The sequence below is a fragment of the Protopterus annectens genome, chromosome 3.part1 (genome assembly GCF_019279795.1).
Source record: "Protopterus annectens isolate FY-2018-M chromosome 3.part1, PAN1.0, whole genome shotgun sequence".
Classification (NCBI taxonomy): Eukaryota; Metazoa; Chordata; order Ceratodontiformes; family Protopteridae; genus Protopterus; species Protopterus annectens.
The window spans coordinates 1240550037-1240570746 of NC_056732.1; the positions used below are offsets into that span (position 1 = coordinate 1240550037).

General features: G+C 41.6%; 1 protein-coding gene across 1 annotated transcript in view; it reads left to right on the top strand.

Moving 5' to 3' along the window:
* The window catches only part of LOC122797765 (DNA topoisomerase 1-like), a 420608-nt gene that overhangs the window by 251686 nt on the left and 148212 nt on the right, over positions 1–20710 (top strand). Inside the window, exon 5 of the mRNA XM_044066287.1 lies at positions 5841–5968. Coding sequence (XP_043922222.1) covers positions 5841–5968 — 128 coding nt within the window. The remainder of the gene's footprint in view (positions 1–5840; positions 5969–20710) is intronic.

The window sequence follows — 20710 nt, forward strand, 5'->3', positions numbered from 1 at the left end:
GTGGGCAGAGGCCTAACAGCAGGTTCTCTCTCTTCTAAGTATCAGGGCTATTCAACCTGTCCCAGCAGAATGAAGGGGACAAGGTTTTTATTCAAGACTTTTCCTTGTACCCAGCAAAGACAGCTCCTGGTGTCCTATCCTGGACCTCTCTGTTTTCACCACCTTTCTGGTAATCCCAAAATTCAAAATGCTAACACTTCAACAGCTGCTTCCTATGCTAGGCAAAGATGCCTGGTTGGCAACCTTAGACTTAAAGGAAGCTTACCTGCACACTCCAGTAAGGGAATGTTGCAGGAAATACCTACGCTTCAGGGCAGGCTCCGTGCACTATCAGTTCTCTGCACTTCCCTTTGGCATATCTACTGCATCCAGGGTATTCACCAAGTGTCTATAGCTCCAGCCATTGCATTTTGCAGGCAGAGAAATATTCAGATAAACCCATACTTAGACGATTGTGTGATTCAGGCAGAATGCCAGGACTTGCTATTAAAACATCTGGCATTCATAAAGAAACTTCTAACCTCACTGGGGTACACCATAAACGAAAAGAAATCTCACCCAGTACCCTGCCAACAGATTGTATTCCTGGGAGCAAGCTTGAACACAACTTTCCCAGATGGCTTTCCTCACTACAGAGAAACAAGTTTATTTGACAAACTACTTCAAACTATTGACCACAAAGACCCAGTTACCTGCAAGGAAAATTCTGCAAGCCATGGGGTTCATGTCCTCTTGCATTCTACTAATTCCATATGCAAGACTGCATATGAGGAAACTACAATGGTATCTAAAAAGCCCATGGTGTCAACATTTGCAGGACCTGGAATCAATGATTTCTAATATTCCTTGTATAAAGACAGAGTTCCTTTGGTAGGAGGAGGCCTGCTACCACAACAAGGGGCTCCCTTTCACTCTACCCCCTGCCGCCCAAACCCTAACAAAAGACGCATCAGACTATGCATGGGGGGCTCACTTGGCAGGGCAGTGCGTTCAGGGCAAATGGAATCCGAGACAGATGCACCTGCATACCAACCAAAAAGAAATGTTAGCTGTACGGAATTCCCTGACAGCCTTCAAAGACCACATTCTTCCAGGACAACTGTTGGTAAAGACAGACAAATACACAGTTATGTGGTACATAAATAATCAGGGGGGATCCCACTCATACCCTCTCTGCAGGCTAGCCATGGCTCTGTGGAACACAGCCTTGAGCTACCAAGTGTACCTACAAGCTCAATTCCTGCCAGGCAAGCAGATGACCTAAGCAGAAATTCCATGGACCCACACAAATGGAAACTGGGACCAAAAATATTCAACCTCTCGAACAAATGGGGGACTCCAGAGGTAGACCTGTTTGCCTCCCCACAGAACTATGAATTAGACAAATTCTGCACAAGGACTTCCCACAGACAAGCTTGGAAAGGGGATGCCCTGTCCTTTACCTGGGAAAGCGCCTCTGTTTATGCCTTTCCCCCTCTGCCTCTCTTCTCGAAAGTTCTGCAAAAGATCAAACAGGACAAGCCAAGGACAATACTGATTGCACCACACTGGCCATGCCAGCACTGGTACCCCCTCTTGCGCAGTATGACACTGCTGGAACCATGGCACCTGCCTCAGACCCCTTCCCTGCAGGTGGGCCAGATTCTGCACCCTCAGCTTTAAACCCTGAACCTGGAAGCCTGGCTAATTTCTTGAGCTCTCCAATAGCATACCTCAGTAAGCAGGTGCTAGATGTCATTCTGGAGGCAAGGAGGCCTAGTACTAGAAAATCCTATGCTGAAAAGTGGAAAAGATACTGTTCCTGGAGCCAGACTCAGGGGATAGGCACAACGGTGCCCAACTTACCTCATATTCTTGTACTTAACAGAAATGCTCCACAAGGACCTATCCTTCTCAATTAAAATTCATGCCTTTGCCATTTCAGCACATTATAATACTGAGCCACCCCTCTTCTCTCACCCCCTACTAAAGCAATTCCTTAGAGGGGCCAAAAATTTGACCCCCTAGGAGAGCCCCTACTCCACCCTGGGACCTTAACTTTATATTGGAAAAGCTCACTCTCCCTCCCTTTGAGCCAGCTGCAACTGCAGAGTTGAAATTCCTTTCTTGGAAAACTGCCTTCCTTCTAGCCATCACCTCAGCAAGAAAAATTGTCTGAATTACAGGCCCTCATGGCAGTGGAGCCCTTCATTATCTTCCATGCAGACAGGGTTTCCCTCAGGGCCAATCCTTCCTTCATGCCCACGGTGGTGTCTAGTGTGGCCCTAAATCAGTCCATTCATTTGCCTACTTTTTTCCCTAATTTACAAAACAAAAGGAGAATGAATACTGCACTCCCTGGACGTGCACAGACAACTTAGATTTTATTTGGACAGGACTATGCCTCTCAGAAAATCTGAACAACTGCTAGTTGGCTTTGCTGCAGGGGCAGAGGGGAATGCCATTTCAAAGCAAACCATTTCTAAATGGATAGCCCATTGCATTCATTTCTGCTACAAGCACCATGGAAAACCTACCCCACAAGGGGATAAGATCACATTCCACCAGGGCTGCAGCTACCTCTACAGTCTTTCTCAGAGGAGTTCCTACCCAGGACATCCTAGAAGCTGCTACCTGGAGCTCTGTACATACCTTCACCAAGCATTACCACATGCCTATTTTTTTCTAAATCCAGAGCTGGTTTTGCCACTGCAGTCTTGCAGGGCTTAATAGCTGGCCCTAATGCTCTCTAACTTCCTCCTCCCTTCCTTAGCTTTGTGAATCAACCCAAATGTGATGACTGCAACAGTGAAACACAAAGAACATAGTACAGTTGTGTACACTTACCATAAATGTAGATGTTAGTGTATTCACTGTTGCAGTCCTGGTTATCCTCCCTCCAGCCCCCTGACTTCTCTTGGCTCTACCTTTCCTTCTTGTTTGGTGTATTTAAGTTTTCTGGTGTATTTGCCTTTTGATGGAGGTGTACCAGAACATATAATTGCTCCCCATTGTGGGGGCACCTGACATCTGGGGCAAGAAAAACTAATGTAATGGCGTCAGCTGCATGTTTTATACCGCTGACGACCTGAAGTCATGGAAGAGACAGCATCTGACACAGGAATCCAAGACTCTGGTATTCAGGCCGGCTGAGGGCTACCTGCAGGCAGATAACCCATATGTGATGACTGCAACAGTGAATACACTCTAACATCTGCATTTATGGTAAGTGTACACAACTGTACTTTCAGGATTGTTAGGCTTCTCCCTCCCTCTCTCTTTCTATGGGCAAGAACGTCTTGAAGAAATCATCTGAGTGCTGATTTCCCCCACTAGGCTAGCAAGTCAGCACTCAGAATGAATGTGTTGGGGAGCCATAGCTTTGTGAAGCTGGACATTTATTTTCTGGCCAGAAAAGCAACCCATATAGCCTAAATGCTACTGCAGCAGTGAGAAATTCAAACTTTTATTGTTATGGGTAAGTGCAGCTTACACAACTGCACTTTCCCAAGTCCATGACTACATGGTACTTGATCTGTGTAGTATGTTGAGGAGAGGTGTTGTCTATGAAAAGTGATGTATTGTTTAGCATTTAGTTTGAGCCCAGTTTTAGTATGCCAAGAGTTTACGTGAGAGAATTAATTTTGAAGAATTTGGGTGTTAGAGCAGACGTAACAGCAGCACCTATTTTGAGTGTACAAATTTTGTTTACCAGAGATCGTGGCTGTCTGCTTGTAGGTCAGAGAAGTAAATGCTGAGAAGGAGAGGCCCACCACTGAGCCCTGAGAGATGCTTTTGGTCACCTTCATATTGGCCCTGTCAGTTTGCTATCCATCTTGCTACATATGGGTCAATTGTTAAAGCATATAGTGTCTGTATGATGTCTGCATGGGATATGATGTTGAAGGCCTTGGCCATGTCAGGCTACACTGTGTAAAGTATGGCCACCATCTTTGTCTTCCATAACACTGGAGGTTTATCGCATTCAGTAGACAAAATCTACCCTTCACAAAGCTAAACTGCAGGGGATATGTATGACAAGATTCTTAATATTGTAGTTTGAGGGTCATTTATATGTTTCATGCCTTTACAGATGAAGCTACTAAGGCTGATAGGTCTAGAATTGTCTAATCTGATGAGGAGTTTATATAAGACATCATTCAGGTAAACATGAAATCAGTCCATACAGTTTAGTGTCTTCCACACAGTGTACTAGAGCCCTCCAGCGTTAAAAGAACATTCCTGGCTGCAGCAAAGATGATTATAACCAGTTCTAACAAAAACACTAACGGTCAATTCACTATCTACTCCACAAATGCTACTCCAATTGCTCCAGTGGCACAGGCTAAGCTATTGGGAATAACCATAGACTCCCACCTAAAATTTGATAGTCATCTGAACTTAACTATTAAAAAAGTACATGCCAAACTGGGGTCACTCTACCGTATCAAACCATTTCTTACCAACACAAGATCAGCCATTGCTCGCTCCCAACTTCTATCCACCCTACTCTATGCATCTCCCATTCTGACTAATCTCAACAAAACTGAACTAAGCAAAATGGAAGCTTGCTATAACAGAATTGCCCGCTTTGCTGCAAATTGCTCATATAGAACTCATCACTGTACTGCTTTGAGACAGCTCCACTGGCTTGAACTGCCCAACCTCCTAACCTACAATCAGCTCTGCCTCTGTCATTCTATCTATTACCTCCCCAATAAGTGTCCTGCCCTCAAAAACCTAGTACATCACTCAGCCAAAAGGCCTGTTAGATCATCAAGCAAACTACTACTAGAAGTCACCAACAGCTACAATAGCTTTGGAGATGCACTATATAGTAGTTCGGTGGCTAAAAATGGAACTCTGTCCCTACTAGCATTCAAAACACATCATCCAAAGCCTCCTTTAAAGACCTCATCAGGCAACATCTCAAGCAAAGTTGGCAGTGCCATGATTGCTCCCCAGGCTAGTGAAAGCGGATAACATATGCATACTAAATCTAGAGCAATTTATAATAGTTTTCAATCTTACTCACAAACACTGGCTAATCTACAATGTATGTACTGTACCTGTGTACTATGTATGTATTCTACCTACATTCCAAAGTTCAGCTGTACACCACAAATCTATTACTTACCTTTATTTTTAAAATTAATATCTTTTTTGATTGTTCTCTCCACTGTAACTGTTTGTTTGTGCTGCATACCACTGTAAAAACATGTCTCTTGTAATTTGTGTGTATACTGATTATGTCTAAATAACTAAATGTGTCTGTAATTTTTCTTTGTGGAGCTTTTCTCCCTGGGCCTCTGCTGAAAAAGGGCCTTTTCGGCTCAGACACCCCCGGTTAACAAATGTAAAATAAAATAAATAAATGTGCTTCCATGAATGGTGGGTGTGTATGTCAATGTTTGGTCTACAGTCAAAGATATTTGCCTTTTCTTCATCAGGTTCTAGACTTTAAACCAGAAACCTGGATCTTGAGTCTAAATCTGCACATTATGTATTTCAGGGTAACACGTTTATGGTAATCACTGTTGGCTGTCAGATTGTTGTAACCAACTGATTCTTACTGAATTAAATCTCAGTACATGGTGGTAGTATTTTTAAAATAGTATTTTTAGAATAATTAATATTTTTGAAGATCAGTTGTAAATAGCATGTTTTTCGGCAGCTTTGGGTATAGCTGTTTGTTTTCAACCCCCCTTTTTTTTTTTTTTTTTACATCTTATCTCTGAATTGTTTCATGATGTCTAATAATTTATATTATTTAAATTGTATTATTTTAAACAAATTCTGAAAAAAATGTGTGCAACTAGCTGAATTTCTACCTTCTGTTTTTCTGTTTTGCCTACCTCCAGGTGAAGATAATGTAGCGGCAAAAATCTTGTCATATAACCGAGCAAATAGAGCTGTTGCCATTCTGTGCAACCACCAAAGGGCACTTCCCAAAACATTTGAAAAATCTATGCAGGCTCTTCAAACAAAGGTATGTAACCTACAAAAATGTATTACAGGTGCATACATATTTGAGTATTTTTTGGGGTTCAGTGCAGACATTCATAACATTTCATGTTTGTCGATTTTATTTCAGTCAGGAAAATGAACTCGTTATTTACTTGTTTTCTGTTCTGTTGATTAAAGCTCATTGCACTCAAGTGGCTTGTATGTTGAGCAGTATGCAAAAAATGGCGTAGAAGAATCATATTAAGCCATACTAAGGGTGTTCTGTAGTGCTTGAAACATCTGAGTACATCTATAGGGTGCAGCGTCCATTTGCTGTTGAAATGCAAAATTCTTGCACTTGGGGTTCACATTCCCCCTTTTTGTCCATGTATAATGCATGTGGCCTTCAAAGAGCCATGGTTCTTTCTGGCTGCTTATGCACATTTAATTCCTACTAATCTTAAACATTCCAAGCATATGTGTTGTCCCTAGTTCCTGAAGTGATGCTAGAATGCGAGTTACCTAGAGCATGACCTCAGTGAGAGAAGCTTGAGCCTTATCAGCACCAAGCACATGGTGATTAATGGACTTGTTGTAACATCAGCTTGAGGGATCACTTGAATTTCTCCAGGCAGGAGTACAAAAGGAAAGGTAAGGAATTCAAACCCATATGTATAAGCCCTTGTCTGATTCATTTTCCAAATTCACCATTTATGGTGTAGTATGTATCCCTTTATTTGTAAGGTTAATAGACAGTAAGAAACATGAGTGTACCAAGTCTAACGAGCTAGTACTGGGATCTGCATGTCATGATCCATAGCTCATTCGGTTCTCGTTTACAATTGGAATGTAAATCTGCATTGAAGGTAGACAAGATCCACCTAGTCTGTGTGTATGATTTAAGCCTCCTAGCATGACATGTCAGAGTGGTGAAAAGTATCTGCCAGAAATAATGTAAATAATATTTGTAGTAATGAAGAAATATTGCTTTTGCTTTCAAGTGACTGTGTTTGCAACCATGGTAGAATTATCATGGAAATGTAGCTCAGCTTTACTCTCCCTTCCCAAGAATAACTTCACTAGCAGGAAATTTGACTGAAAACCAGAAACTTTTGATTAAAAAATTTAAAATATTCCTTACAGCATGTGGGTAAGCTGAAAGACCTGAAAAGTTCCAGTGTGCAACATTTCCTGCATGTTGCTGGGAAATGAGCCATGAAGGCATTTAACTCTTCCTTTCCTTGAAGAGGAAAAGGACAAAACGGGTGTATTTAAAGAAAATGTCAGTAATGTGAGACCAGAAAGGACTTGCTGTTTCACTGTTTGCAGAAGTGCAATGTCCTGTAGTTAACCACATGTTCTTGCATTACTGAGCTATAGAAGTTCAGTGACTTGTTTTTTGAGTTGCATGATTCTGTAATAGCGGTAAGAGACGCTGTTGAGTGAAATGGAATCTAACCTCATCAGAAGCTGTGTGTTTTAAAGCACACATAATGAGTAGTGCATCAGAAGCTGTGTAAACCAAGTGAAATTAGTAGTGCACAGTTAACAAATTGGTGAAAAGGAAATGAGGAAAGTGCGTCATAGTAAGACAAAATGAGAAAGGCAGGATGTGTTGTAAAAGTATGTTTAGAAAACAGTCAGGTGAGGATCAAAGATGAAGACCGATTCCTTTAAGTACTCATCATAAACCTACTTTTTTTCCTGTTTCTGCATAGGATCACGTCAAACACAACCACAGTCCTGCTTTTTATCTGCTGAATTCCTTCTAGAAAAAGGCAATTTTTTTGTTTGTCTCTTTCGGCTTTTCCCAGTTAGGGGTCGCCACAGCAGAACTCCAGTCCGCTAATGATTGGTAGTGGATTTTTACGTACCGGGTTACCAGCCCTGACGCACAACCTTCAACGAAGGCACGCCCCATTCACGTATGCCTCCACACAGAAGATGCTCTAGCTGAGAATCGAACAGGGCAATGTCTTGCTATGAGGCGACAACGCTACCGCAGCACCACCACCGCAGAACATGTAAAATCAGAAACAAGTGCGTTCAAACAAAATGTTATATTTTTTATTGAACATTTCAAAACGTACAATACTACTCAAAAACACTAAAACATTTTTTCCTATGTATTCAACCCTATATAACTGTGTATTATATCATAGTTTTAACATAATCTTTATAGATGTATTCTACAGCCCTTAAATTTCAGCACCATAATATTGATTCATACTTTTTCTTCAACACCCATTCTCCTTTGGGAGAGTCTAGCACCTGTTTTTTACTATAACCATTAATAAGACAGTGTGATGGACCATAACACACAAATTGTGACACTTATCCGGCTCCCCCCAGAAATTGACATAACCCACTAGTCTGTACAAAAGAAATTGTAATGTTGAAAACAAATATGAAAATAAATACTTGGTATTGTAGATGTCAATAGACTTGATAAAGTGAAATTTGAAAATATATCTGAGGCATTGGCAGGAATGCAAGTTAGATTGTCTGAAAGAAGTACTGATGATTGATGGTTAGGATGCAGAATTTAACCAGCCACAGACACAGAGTTTAATATTTTACAAGAAAATGTTTTTAAACATTTGGGGCTTAGTAACTGAAGACTGGTGTGTGCACATTCCTAATATATTCTGAACACTGGTTAAGACCATTGCATCAAAACTGCTGATTTGGGATTATAAAATGAAGTTCTGACTTAGTGCTTGATCAGTGTTTTAGGCAGTGTAGTTTATGAGGTGTCTAGGAATGGTAAAATGAATTTCCAGTGTAATAGCAAAGCTTGTATTTTTAGAGGACCAGTCCACAAAATCACAGTGACATTTTAGTTGCTGTGCAGATGCAGTGATATCCTGTGTGACTGTGATGATTTATTCATAGTCTGTTTGGTATGAGAATGTCATATAAAAAGCTTGCAGTGCAAATGATTCACTTTTTCTTAAAGTATGCATAGGTCTTTGAAAAGGTACTTACGAGAGTGGAGAGTCCTAGGTGTCCTCAACAAGCAAATAGAGCCAAGGTAATAAGTACGTGTTATAAGGAGAATGTTTCACATTACTCATATATTTCAATTAACCAGTTGTCTGTGGGTCTAGCCTCTATAAATTAAATTAAAAAAAAACGCTGTGATTGAAAAGAAGCTGTTAGCAATAGTGGAGATATTCCAGCACATGCCTATTCCAAAAAAGTTGGATAAAAGTAGAGCTCAACACACAATGAAAAATATTTGCACAACACATAAGATTGCATAGAATTTTATTGAATCTACAGAACTGTAATTTGAAAGTACGGAAAACATTAGCCAAGGAACTACACATAAACATGTTGGTTACCAGAGCAGTGTGAAGAACTGCTAGAGGAACTAGAGTCTGGGCAACTGTACAACTAATGAATACACAAGAAAAACTAAGCATTTCAGATGTGTGCACACTGATTTAGAAATGCAGACACTGGGAAATTACAGGAAAAGGCTCTCTTGAGCAGGAAGTATCAATAAGGAAGGAAGTGAATTCTTAAGCTAGTTTTCAAAGAAGAAAATAAGTTGAGTTACACTGCTTAATCTTGAAAGCTGTCTATTAGTTCCCACTCAGCTAAGGAAACTTGCTTGGAATGATAGTCAATTCTGGATGGAGTAAATTGCAAGGAAAATGTAACACATGGCTGTTATTACAGAGTTATACCATTTGTAGTGTGTGTCATAATATTCCTATTCCTTAAAAAGAGAGAGATGTTACTCTGTTCTTCGATTATCCGTAAAGGTGAGTGGGTTCTGATTTGTTTCAGTGCAGATAAGCCACGTATCAGTTTCATGGCTGTCTTCACTAAGTCTAGGACTGCTAGAACATAGCCCAGCACTTGAATGTTTCCCCGCTTATCTTAGTTCCTCTGCTTTTACCCACAATACTTAACACCTAATGATCACACTCCAGATCTTTAATCATATCAACCAACATCCGCAAGCTATCAATCTAGTTTCTGATTTTGTAAAATGTTTTTTTCTGATTTATGATCACATTATGTAGATTGTTTCTAGAATTCTTGCAGGTCGCATCATTCCTTTCTCTGTTTGTGTGACTTTTTTTCCGTTGGAACTGTAGCTGTGACAGTTAGGCTCCCTTCCCCTTTTCAGTCTGCCACAATGTTATATGAGTTGTGAGATTGTCGCTTGCAGTTTTCTTGGCTTCTGTCATAAGAAACTGCACTTGCAGTCTTGTGGAGAAAAGATTCTGGCTTAGGATTAAACATGTTAGGATGTTAGATATTTAGGGGAAGGGCATTTTTTTCAGAATATGGTATTAATTGTGCAGGTTTCAATCCTTCTACACTGATAGAAATGTCAAACCAGTTTGGAGTTCTCCAGGTTATCCCTGCTGCTTTCTGTTCTTGCAGGGCTTCCCCACTCAGCCAAGGTTTCAGGCAAGATAAATCAAGATGTAAGGACATGGCGCCAGTACTAAAAATTGTAAGCCTGAGATTTCTAGCATTGTTCTTGTTACTAATTATTTGAGCATACGCATTGCACAGGTCAGTCTCCATCAAGATGCACTGTAAGAGAATGTGGTAGGCCTACCTTAGTTTTCATCGGGCATCCAGAATTTGCATCTGGGTTCTTTAACTAAGTGACTAAATAGGCAGTATTAGAAAGGCCAAGGAATTAACAAAATGACCCTAAGATAGTTACTCTAGGATGCCCTGCAGTGGAGAAGTTGATCTTTGTTTGCCATTTTCAAATTTATGCTTCTATTTTCATAAATGAGAGACCTATGTGTTACTGAGGTGTATGGTGTGAAACTCCAGTGTGGAAGACAGGATAATTCACAGTCGGCACTGGTTTGTATCACACTGTACTGGAAATATTGCTAGTTTTCTAGTAATTATGAAAATAAGCAATATTTCCATGTGTCCTTAATACTTCAAAAACTGCATGACTCAAACTGTTGCATGACATTAAATAAAACCTTCAATGTTGAAGAAAACTGTCTTTGATATTTGCACTATAATTTGCACATCTTGAGATATCCAATATTTGTTTTGCTAATTATACAATTAAGCATATGTTCTCATATTTCTGCAAATATCTCGATAATCATGCACTTAGAGGAATTTCCAATTGACACGTGAATGCTTATGTCTGGTTAACAAAAATGTTCTAACAATATATGTCTTAGATTATGCAGTTTTCAAGATGTGAAAAATTGTGTTTACAAAATATAATTTTTTATTTGTGTGCATTATGATGCATTTATGAATCACTGACTACTAGCACTGTAAAATAATACTTCTTACTGATAACATTGCTATTTGTACAGTTTTAAGAGCCTTTATTTTTCACAAAATATTTACATTTGTTTATCTTATGATTTTTATTGTCCGAAAATGCTCAGGGATGCAAAATATGTACAGGCAGTCAGAGGTGTGACATTCCACACCACAGAGTTGTTAATGAAAGTAGCTGATTCCAGGAATCGAGTGGAGTCCCACAGAGATCGCTCCACAGGGATCGCTCCTGGGTCCTCTTCTGTTTGGTATCTATTTCTCTGAAGATCAGGCCAACACGAAGGGACTCTGGCTGACCAAGTTTGCAGACAATTGCAAGTTAGGAGCCATTATTAACTCACCAAGTGATGTTGACATTCTACAGAAAGGCTTCATTGAGACCGACTGGTGTCAGAACCATGACTTTAAGCTGAATGCCAAAAAATGTCACCATCCCCTTTGGGAAAAACCCAGTTCCCATGAATTACCACATCGATGGTAGTCCACTGAACACAGAAGACATTATAAGAGATCTAGGAACACAGGTGGACAGCAACCTCTCTTTTGACCACCACATAGCCACTGTGGTCAGAAAGTCCTATGTGGGACATCTCATCACTAAGGGTTTTGCATCTCCAGGAAGAAAGAGGTCATTGTCTCCTTCTACACTTCCCTCATTAGGCCAGTCATCGAGTACAATGCCCCATTTGGCATGTACCTCACTAGACACCTGCAATGACTGGAGAAGGCCACAAACGTACCTCACAAAGAGGATCATAAGCCTTAAACACTTGTTCTATATGGACAGACTCAAAAAAACTCCCAGCTATTCTCCGTCTCATATCGCCTACTTAAAGGCGATCTTTGCTTGACTTACAAAGCCTTGCCTGAACCAGCTCTGTTAGAAATGCTACATCTAAAGAAATCCCAATCCCTCTGCACCACACGCTCTTGAGACCTCAACCTCATTACCACAATCAACAATGTGCTGGAGGGACAGGTTCATAACCCAGAGACTGCCCATACCATGGAATAGACTTCCCATACATGTCAAACAGAGCACCTCACTGGCCCTCTTCAAGAGAAATCTTGATGAGTAGATGGGAAATAGAAAATTCACCCTGGGGATCACTCCAGTGGCTGTACTCAGAGGCACTGGGAACTAAGGTTGGGTAGCATGATGCCAGGGTAATCCTATGGGCTAGGCTTGTAAAGGCTCCAGGGCCATTAGCCTAGTACCCACCTATGAACCTTCATTGACATTGACAACTTGTTTTGGGGTCATTTGACATGTTCTCAGTCATTGTCTGTTTCCCGTCAGAACTTCCATTAATGTCTAGTCCCGTCTGCTGGGACCCATCCTTGACCCATTCATGTTTGGTATCAAGACCTGTAACCTTGACTAGGGTGTCTGACTGCTTCTATCTCAAAGGTTAAGGTTGACCCCTCGATCCAGAGGATGGATGACATGTTCAGCTTTAACCTTTGGTATTTGGTGATTGGTTTTGAGTGCTCTAGGTTAATGGTTTCTTCAAGTTTGGTGCTATTGCCTGTTTTGGCACCTGTAATGCAGGCTTCATTGCATAGGCCCCCCTTTAATGATTCAGTTATTGGCCCAAGAACATTATTCAGCTGTTCTGCCATACACCCTCCCCCTTCCTGAGCAGGGCTATGTCACTGGTGTGATTTTTCACAGGGTGTTTGAGTATGCTGATGTTTATCATGATGCTCACTGTTACAGTCCTCCTATATTGGGATATCTTGTCTACAGGTTGTCAATCGCCACCCGATTTCCAGAGCTTCAGCCAGTGGCCTGTCGACAGGGGTGTCAGTACCATCTTCAAATCTATCTTGCCATACAGTGTACAGCCATATTTTATTGTCAGCATTCAGTCCATCAGATGACCAACATCCTGCAACAAAATAAGTGTCACATAGGGAAACTTTTTCATCTTGTCTGATTTTTTGGTTAATGTCTGATACTGACACTAGTTCTGAGAAGTGTGTGCTAAAAGTTAGCTATGTAGTGTGTAGCAGGCAAATCGCCCACAAAGATTTACGTTGTGTTTGTCCTACTTTGGCTGAAAGTAGAATGTGGACTCTTGAGTGCAATAGTTCATCCTGACTGAGAATAATCTGCTGAAGGTGCCTCTCTCTTCAGGAGTCTGCAACCAAAAAGGGGTGTGTCTCATTTTATGCCAACAGTGTCCACCAAAGTCTTCAGGACCCTACTGCCTAAGAAAAAAAAAGCAGAGACTAGAGAGACGCATCAAGAAATATTGCATTTCAGATGACTTTGGTTTCACTGGGTCTAACAGCAGAGGGAATTAGGCACATTTGCAGCCCCTAGTCCAGAGTGCCGGTCTTGACTGAGGACTGTGATGTGACCACTGTTCAGGTGCCCACACCATTGATTTTTCACATGCCCTTCTGGACTGAAGCACCGAATATGTTTCTTGAGATTGAAGGCCCTTTGGCATTGGAGCCCTGAATTGTGACATCAGAAGGTAAAGGTAGGATTCCCAGTAGTCTTGTAGATGAGATCCCTGGTGACTGCACTGAGGTCTCCATTCCCCACTGTGTAGACTCAAGGCCTTTCAAGATGACAGTTTCCGAGTTTGTGAGGCACAAAGCTATGAAACGCAAATCATTGATTGGCGGTGTGCCTCAGACTAGTCTAGCTCCTGCCTCTTTTCACTCAACTTCCCAAGCTTCCATAGCCCTTTGCCAAGCTTGCTGAATAGTTTCTTTTTTTTTTTTCATGAGTAAGATGCCAGATTTGAACATGTGATTTGTCTGGGGCCCTTTCTAAGAAGAGAGGGGTGGGTCATGTGCAAAGAGATTTTGATACCCACAGCTGATGAAATGGCGTATGTAGGCCAGATTCCATGTACTGAAAACTGATACCAAAACCTGTCTGTCTTCTGCTTCTTTGCCAGAGGACTTTTTCTTGTGGGACACCTTTTACAGAGTGAAGGTTTTCCAGAGACTTGCCTGTACCTGATCTATAACACTCCCTCCAGCTCTTGATGCTGTGTAAGACAATGCATTGCTGGAGCTTGCCCTCCCTTTCTCTTGCTCTTAGGAAGCCTGACTGGTTCTATAGTGTCAAGGACTCCCACGCATATTTTATAAGGACCACTTGGTGGATTCAGATGTGATGTGTCTGGATCCTAGCAAGGGAGGTAACTCTTCTCCAGCAAGGGGTCATGTTCCCAATGATAAGAAAGCAGACCACTCAACTGTTTGGAAAGGGAAAAGTAAACACCTATGCTACCTTTCTTTTCACAGGCTTACAATGCCAGTTCAACATGTTTAACTACTAGTAATCTAAAAAATGAAGGCCAAGGCAAAGGGGTTTGAAGACAAAGATCTGAATCAAGAGATATTGCATCTGTATGACCTCTCATTTCTGGTGGCTAAGCATTCTTAGTGTCAATGTCTGTGATAGTGTAGCTGTAACATGTAGATCAGCAGCTACTAGATCTGTGACGCAAAGACATGCCTGGCTTAGGATTGTGTCCCTGCAGGGCAATGTGGAAACAGATGCTCAAGTCCCTTTGAACAAAGATCTCCTGTTTAGTCCCCATTCTCACAATATTTTTAACTGGAGGAGAAGGAAAAAAATATCCAGTCTGCAAGTCAAGTTTTTCAGACCCCGGTTCCAGTGTGTATTGTGAGCTTCCCAGCAAAGACTTGGCTGCTTCACTCTAAATAAGGCAGTGTTAAACTAGACAAAAGAAACAAGGGGAAATATAAAAAGAAATGGCAGTTGGACCAAAAGATAAGTTGGGAACCTCAGGGCCATGGCAACCAGAGAGATCAACCATAAATCAGCTAGTCTGCCTCTTTCCCAGCTATCTGCCCCACTTTACCTGCTCTGCTTCTCCCCTCAGAAAAAAATCCTTTGTAAGAAACTGGGGAAGAATCGGACAAGATCAGTGGACTTATAGTAGACATATTGAAGTTAAGTGGCATGCCTCCAGCACCCAAAGATCAACTGTCATATCATTAGTTGTTCTAGGCATGACTCATTTAGGAGTTGTAGAAAACGGTTCCAGAGTCTTCCTACTTCAAAGAAATGAGAGTTCATGGAGACCCTTTTTACACATCCTCTTACTCGTTCCTCAAGGCTTCTAACCTTAGAATGATCAGCCGTCTTAAGACTGTAAGCAGAGCAAACATATTCATGGTAATGCTAGATTTGAAGGATGCTTATCTCCATATTCCTATTGCCAGAAAATGCAAAGTACCAAGGACTTACTGCAGAGGTAGAGAACTTTCATTTCACTTCCTTACTGTTTGACCTGTTCACTGCTTATACAAAATGTCTGACTTCAGTGATTGCATTTTGCAGGAAAAAGGATGCAACAGGCAAGCTTCCACCTGGATGATTGCTGATCCTGGCAAGAGTCTCAATGTGGCATCATCCTTCAGGCTCTGGGTTTCACTCTGGCTTGCTTCAGTAACCAAGGGTTCATAGCCAATAAGTATATTATTATAATAAGTAAAAATCCTGTTTGATCCCCTTTGAGAAACTATATTTTTAGGGGCATATTTGGACACCACCCAGAGCAGAGCCTTCCTTCCTCAGGACAAATCGGGCCTGTATGGCCCAACACTTCAAAACATTCTGCAACAGACAGATAACTGCCAGAAAGTTTCTCAGGCTGACAGCCATCATGGCATCTTGAATTATAGTGATCCACCTAGTACCCTTGTACACAAGATGACTTTAGATGTACCCATGAAACAGATGTTAGCATGGCTATCTTTTCCAAATCAGAATTGCTCATTTTCCCTACATAAAGATGGGGGAGCTCTTTATAGATTCAGCAGTGCATTTCAGGGTGCCCCTGTTTGCTAGGACTCTGACTCTGCCTATGGATTTCTCAGACCTGGCCTAGGGGTTCACTTGGAAGCCCCTCAGGTACAAATCATTGAGAGGACAAAGTAAAGAAAACACACAAAGCTATCCTAGAGATGTCTGTTCTTGTCCTGAAAGCCTTCAATACTACTGCACAGCAGGGGGCTCTCGAGCTGAAAACAGGCAGTACAACTGTTAAGTGTTTAAACTGTCATGGAGGAACTCCATGTCAGCTTTACAGACTAGCCATGTGAGGCCCGAGAGCGAGCCGTGTGCAAAACTGACTGCAGCTTTTATTCCCTCACAGCAAATGTTTTAGCAGACACCGATCCGATTCTAAGCAGGCCTTCATGAATGAATGCTAAACAGACATTTTTCTGTATCTGATCAGGTTGTGTGATGTTCAGAGAGAGAGAATGTTTGTCTCATCTGAAAAAAAGAGAGAATGTTCTATGGCAGAATAGTAACTCCCGACGCATGGAAAACAGATGCCTTCTCCCAAACTGATCTGTAGGTTACTGATAAAAATCAACAGGGTAAGACCAAAAGTAATCCTAGTAGCAGCCCTCTGGTAAATACAGCACTGGCTCACTCTCCTGAGTAGATTGTCAACGGGACAATGCAAAATGTTGCCTCATAATGTGGACCTCCTTCAAACAGGGGTTCTCTGATATACCTGGCCACTCTGATAGCTTGAATGATCTTATTCTGGTTCCAGTTAGGCACAAGTGTACTGTGAACATGCTAATTATTATGAAGAAGGCTAGGATATATAGTACACAAAACTCATACCTTGCTAAATAAATAAAAAAAAAAAAATCTGGTTCCTATCCAAGGAACTTGCATCAAAGATAGCTGAAGTGTTTGTGATCCTGCAATATTTGTGAGGCTTTTTCAAAGCTGGTTTAGCTCTCATCACTATAAAAATGCATGCTGCTGCTGTTCCAGACTGTTCTATATCATCTCCCCCATTGTACTTCATACCCTCAGTTAAACAGCTCCTCAAGAGGATTGTTCATCTCAGACAGTTAAGAACAAAACATTGATCTGCCATGAGATCTTAGCTGTGGGCTAGATCTTTTGATCTAGATGCTGCTTCCTCCATTCATTACCTGTTTTGGATAGCTATTACTTCAGCCAGATGGATTTCTTGAAATCAAACCTTGATATGCAGAGAGCCTTTCCTTGTCTTTGACCAAGATAGAGCATCAGTGTGCCAATGTTTGTGCCTAAAGTGGTATTTGAAATTATCTTTAACCAGAGTATTCAGTTACCAGTTTTCTCCACAAAGTCTCAGAATTCAGATGATGGAACTGTGCATAGGCAGCTGAGATTCTATTTACACAAGATGAATCAGAAAGACCGATTAGCTATTTGTCTGTTATGTAAAAGGGGAAAGAGAGCAGAATTTTTAACAAACTTTAAATGGCTGGCTCATTGCATTTCTTTTTTGTTACTCTTAACCATGGCAAACCTACCCCTTTCCAGATTAGGGGCCATTCAGCCAGAGGCACTGCTTGCCACCACAATTTCCTTAGCAGGGTTACTACTTGAGGTATACTAGAAGTACCCACCTGGTCATCTGTACAGATGTACTTCAAACTCTAAAATCTACAGACAGCATCTATAGCCAGAGCAAGATTTGCTTCTGCCACCTCCAGAGCATTATTTCCAAATTAATGTTTTCCTCCTCTCAAGAGCATTATGCTTTGGGAGTCTTTCCAAATGTGAGCACTGTAACAATGAATATTACAAAGAATGTTGTACAGTTATGATAGGAAACTCACTGTAAATGTAGATGTTCGGTAAATTCACTGTTGCAGTCCAGCGCCCTCCCTTCTTCCCAATGTCTTTCTCTTGACTTGTTTCTTTTGACCCTTGGGTTGGATGGCTCCCTGGTTCTTATTTACCCCCATTTACTTATTTTCCCTCTGACCTTTTCACTGGGCCTCTCTCTCCTTTTGTTTGTCTGCACCCCTGAAGGGTGGGTTGGGGTCTACTGGAATGGACCTGGAGCAGTTTGGGCTGTACTGTCTGGTCTTCTGAGGATCTGGTGCTGTAGCCTTTTATCTAGCCTTTATGGAGACAGAGATCTGAAGATATTGGCTGTTGCATCATTTATACCACCAACGTACTTGTACCCTTGGTGAAAGTCTATTTGCCATTCCTCTGGAGGTGAGTCAAGCTCTGCAAGTCAGCCAACTGCAGGCTAACTGTAGAGAGGATATCCCAAATGTGAGGCCTGCAGCAGCAAATGTACTTGTGCAGCCCACACTTATGTTAAGTTCTTAACTCTATGCCACCCCTCCCAAGAGAAAGCACTTGGATTCAACAGAAGACTGTTCCACTCTAGACTGTGATGAATACTGGTGGCTAATTTTCAAAGCCTTCTGTCTGATGACAGCAAGTTTAGGGACATTTTATCAGTAGAGCATGTGTCTGCTTTGATTTAGACATTCCCAACAGTCAAATTAGAGATCTGCTAAGATCTGCAGAGGAGGCAGAGGTTTCCAGAACAGTCTGTTCAGGCAAGGAGTACGTTTTTATCCCAATAAGCGGGGATACTGGAGACCTTCTTCCAGAAGGAAGCACTGTGCCTCATGAGGTCTTGCGCCCCTCTGGAAGCAGTAGGGGGGGCTGATTGTCGCCCCACCTGGTATAGTGACTGCCCATCTACATGTCTGTAGTGGACATATCTAGAATCTGTTGAATGCCTTTCAGAATTCTCCCCATGCTATGGTCTCTTTTTGTCTCAGAAATCTCACCCTGTCAAAAGGCAATAAATCGGGGCCACCAAGCCTACTCGCAAAGCAAGCTTTCCAGAAGGACCTACCAGACTAGATAGGGACAGTTTTTTTTTTTGTTTTGTTTTTTTTAAACTTCTGGTTCATTTTATTTCCCAAGAAGAATGAAGATACCAGGCCCGTTCTCAGTCTTTGTGGCCTTAACTCAGTATATACCAAAATAGCCTTTTGTGTGGTGTAATGGTGCAGTCTTTCCTGTGTGTCTAAAGGAGACTGCAGACATTTTGAATGTATACCTGTACATCAAGATTGCCAGAAGATTCCTTTACTTCTGCAGAAGAGACAGTAATTTACTTCTGGACATTACCATCTGATATTACTATAGCCCCCAGGGTGTTCAAATTAATTTGTGTGGTGGGAGTGGCTGTCAGGCTCCAGGGTATTTTAAGTGGACATTCATTTTCTAGCAAAAAGAATTATGGACCGTGTCATCTTCAGTTGTTCCAGTCCTTGTGAATAACAGTGAATTTTATTAAATCACAACTGATGCCTATGCTTTTTATAATTTCATAGGCACATGCTGGATCCTGCTTAGAGGGCTTTCCTTCCACAAGATTTCTCCCTTTCAGTCAAGCGTAATGTAACTGATTCAGAAGGATTCTGTTATAGCTGCTGTCTGCCTTAGAACAATGGGACTAATAACGTTGACATTGTCCGTGGTGACTTACTGTTACATAAAGGATCTGCAGTGAACCTTCAAAGTTGGACAGTTTCAGACTTGCATGATGCTCAAATCAGGATATTCAATAAGTGCAAATATCATCTGGTATGGCAGACTAAAGTATTCAGTATTTCTCTTGGCAGGTCATTTCAAGACCCCTGTTTCACTGGTGACTGACCACAGGTGCATTTGGTCATGGTGAGGTGTTATTTGGAGCAGACTGCCCAAGGCACATGGTTGGTTAAAATGGCCATTCTGCATGTCAGCATTCAAATAACTTCATTCTGATGCAGTTGCCATCCACACCAACAACATGGCAGTGGTAAGGTACATAAAGAATTGGGGGGGGGGGGTCTCATTGCTCTCCCCTGTGCTTAGGAGACCATGAGACTATTGGAGTGAGCCTTTATCAGCCCTGGATTTTTATCTCGCATTCTGGAGCAAGGCAGCTACCTAGCCATCCATCAGTCAGTCTTATACCACATGAACTGTCTCCAACTTGGTCAGTAATACACGCAGTTTCCTTGCTGATGGAAGCCTTTGTGTGACGTGTCCTTGGCCAGCTACAAATACAGCAACTTTTTTGTTATTCCCAGAAATGTGTAAAGTCATTCAGAAGTTGCCCCCAGGACTTGTGTCTTCCCCCATTTCTTTCTTATTCCAGTATTGCTAGTGAAAGCCAAGAATTGCAAAGCTGAATTAATCCTCATAGTCCACCTTTGAAAAAATAAAAAGTGTGGTGGTTCTTGCTTTGGTCTCCTCTCACAGACCAGTCCTCTTTGTTTGAAGACTGCTCCATCTCATCTTTCTGGCACACCTCACCTTGCACCTTCAGTACCTCAGATTGTCTGCTTGGATTCTTCATTTTGAATGAGGCCCAGGGACCCTTCATACACTGGACGGGGAGGATCCAGATCCCTACACCTGGCCTGAGATTTAGCACACGAAAGACTTTTATATGGGCACATTTCATCCCTTGAGCTTTTGCCAAGGATAGATTATTTATTGTTCCTTGAGTATTTATCCCAGATTTTTAATTTTTAGTCTTGGCTATTCTTCCATTGAAGTCCATGTAGCAGCTATGTATAGCTTTCAAGTAGGTGCAAAACCTGTCTTCTCTGTTTATAAGACTTTTTTCTGAGTCACATTTCCTCCATTGCCACCAGTCTATTCACCATTTCC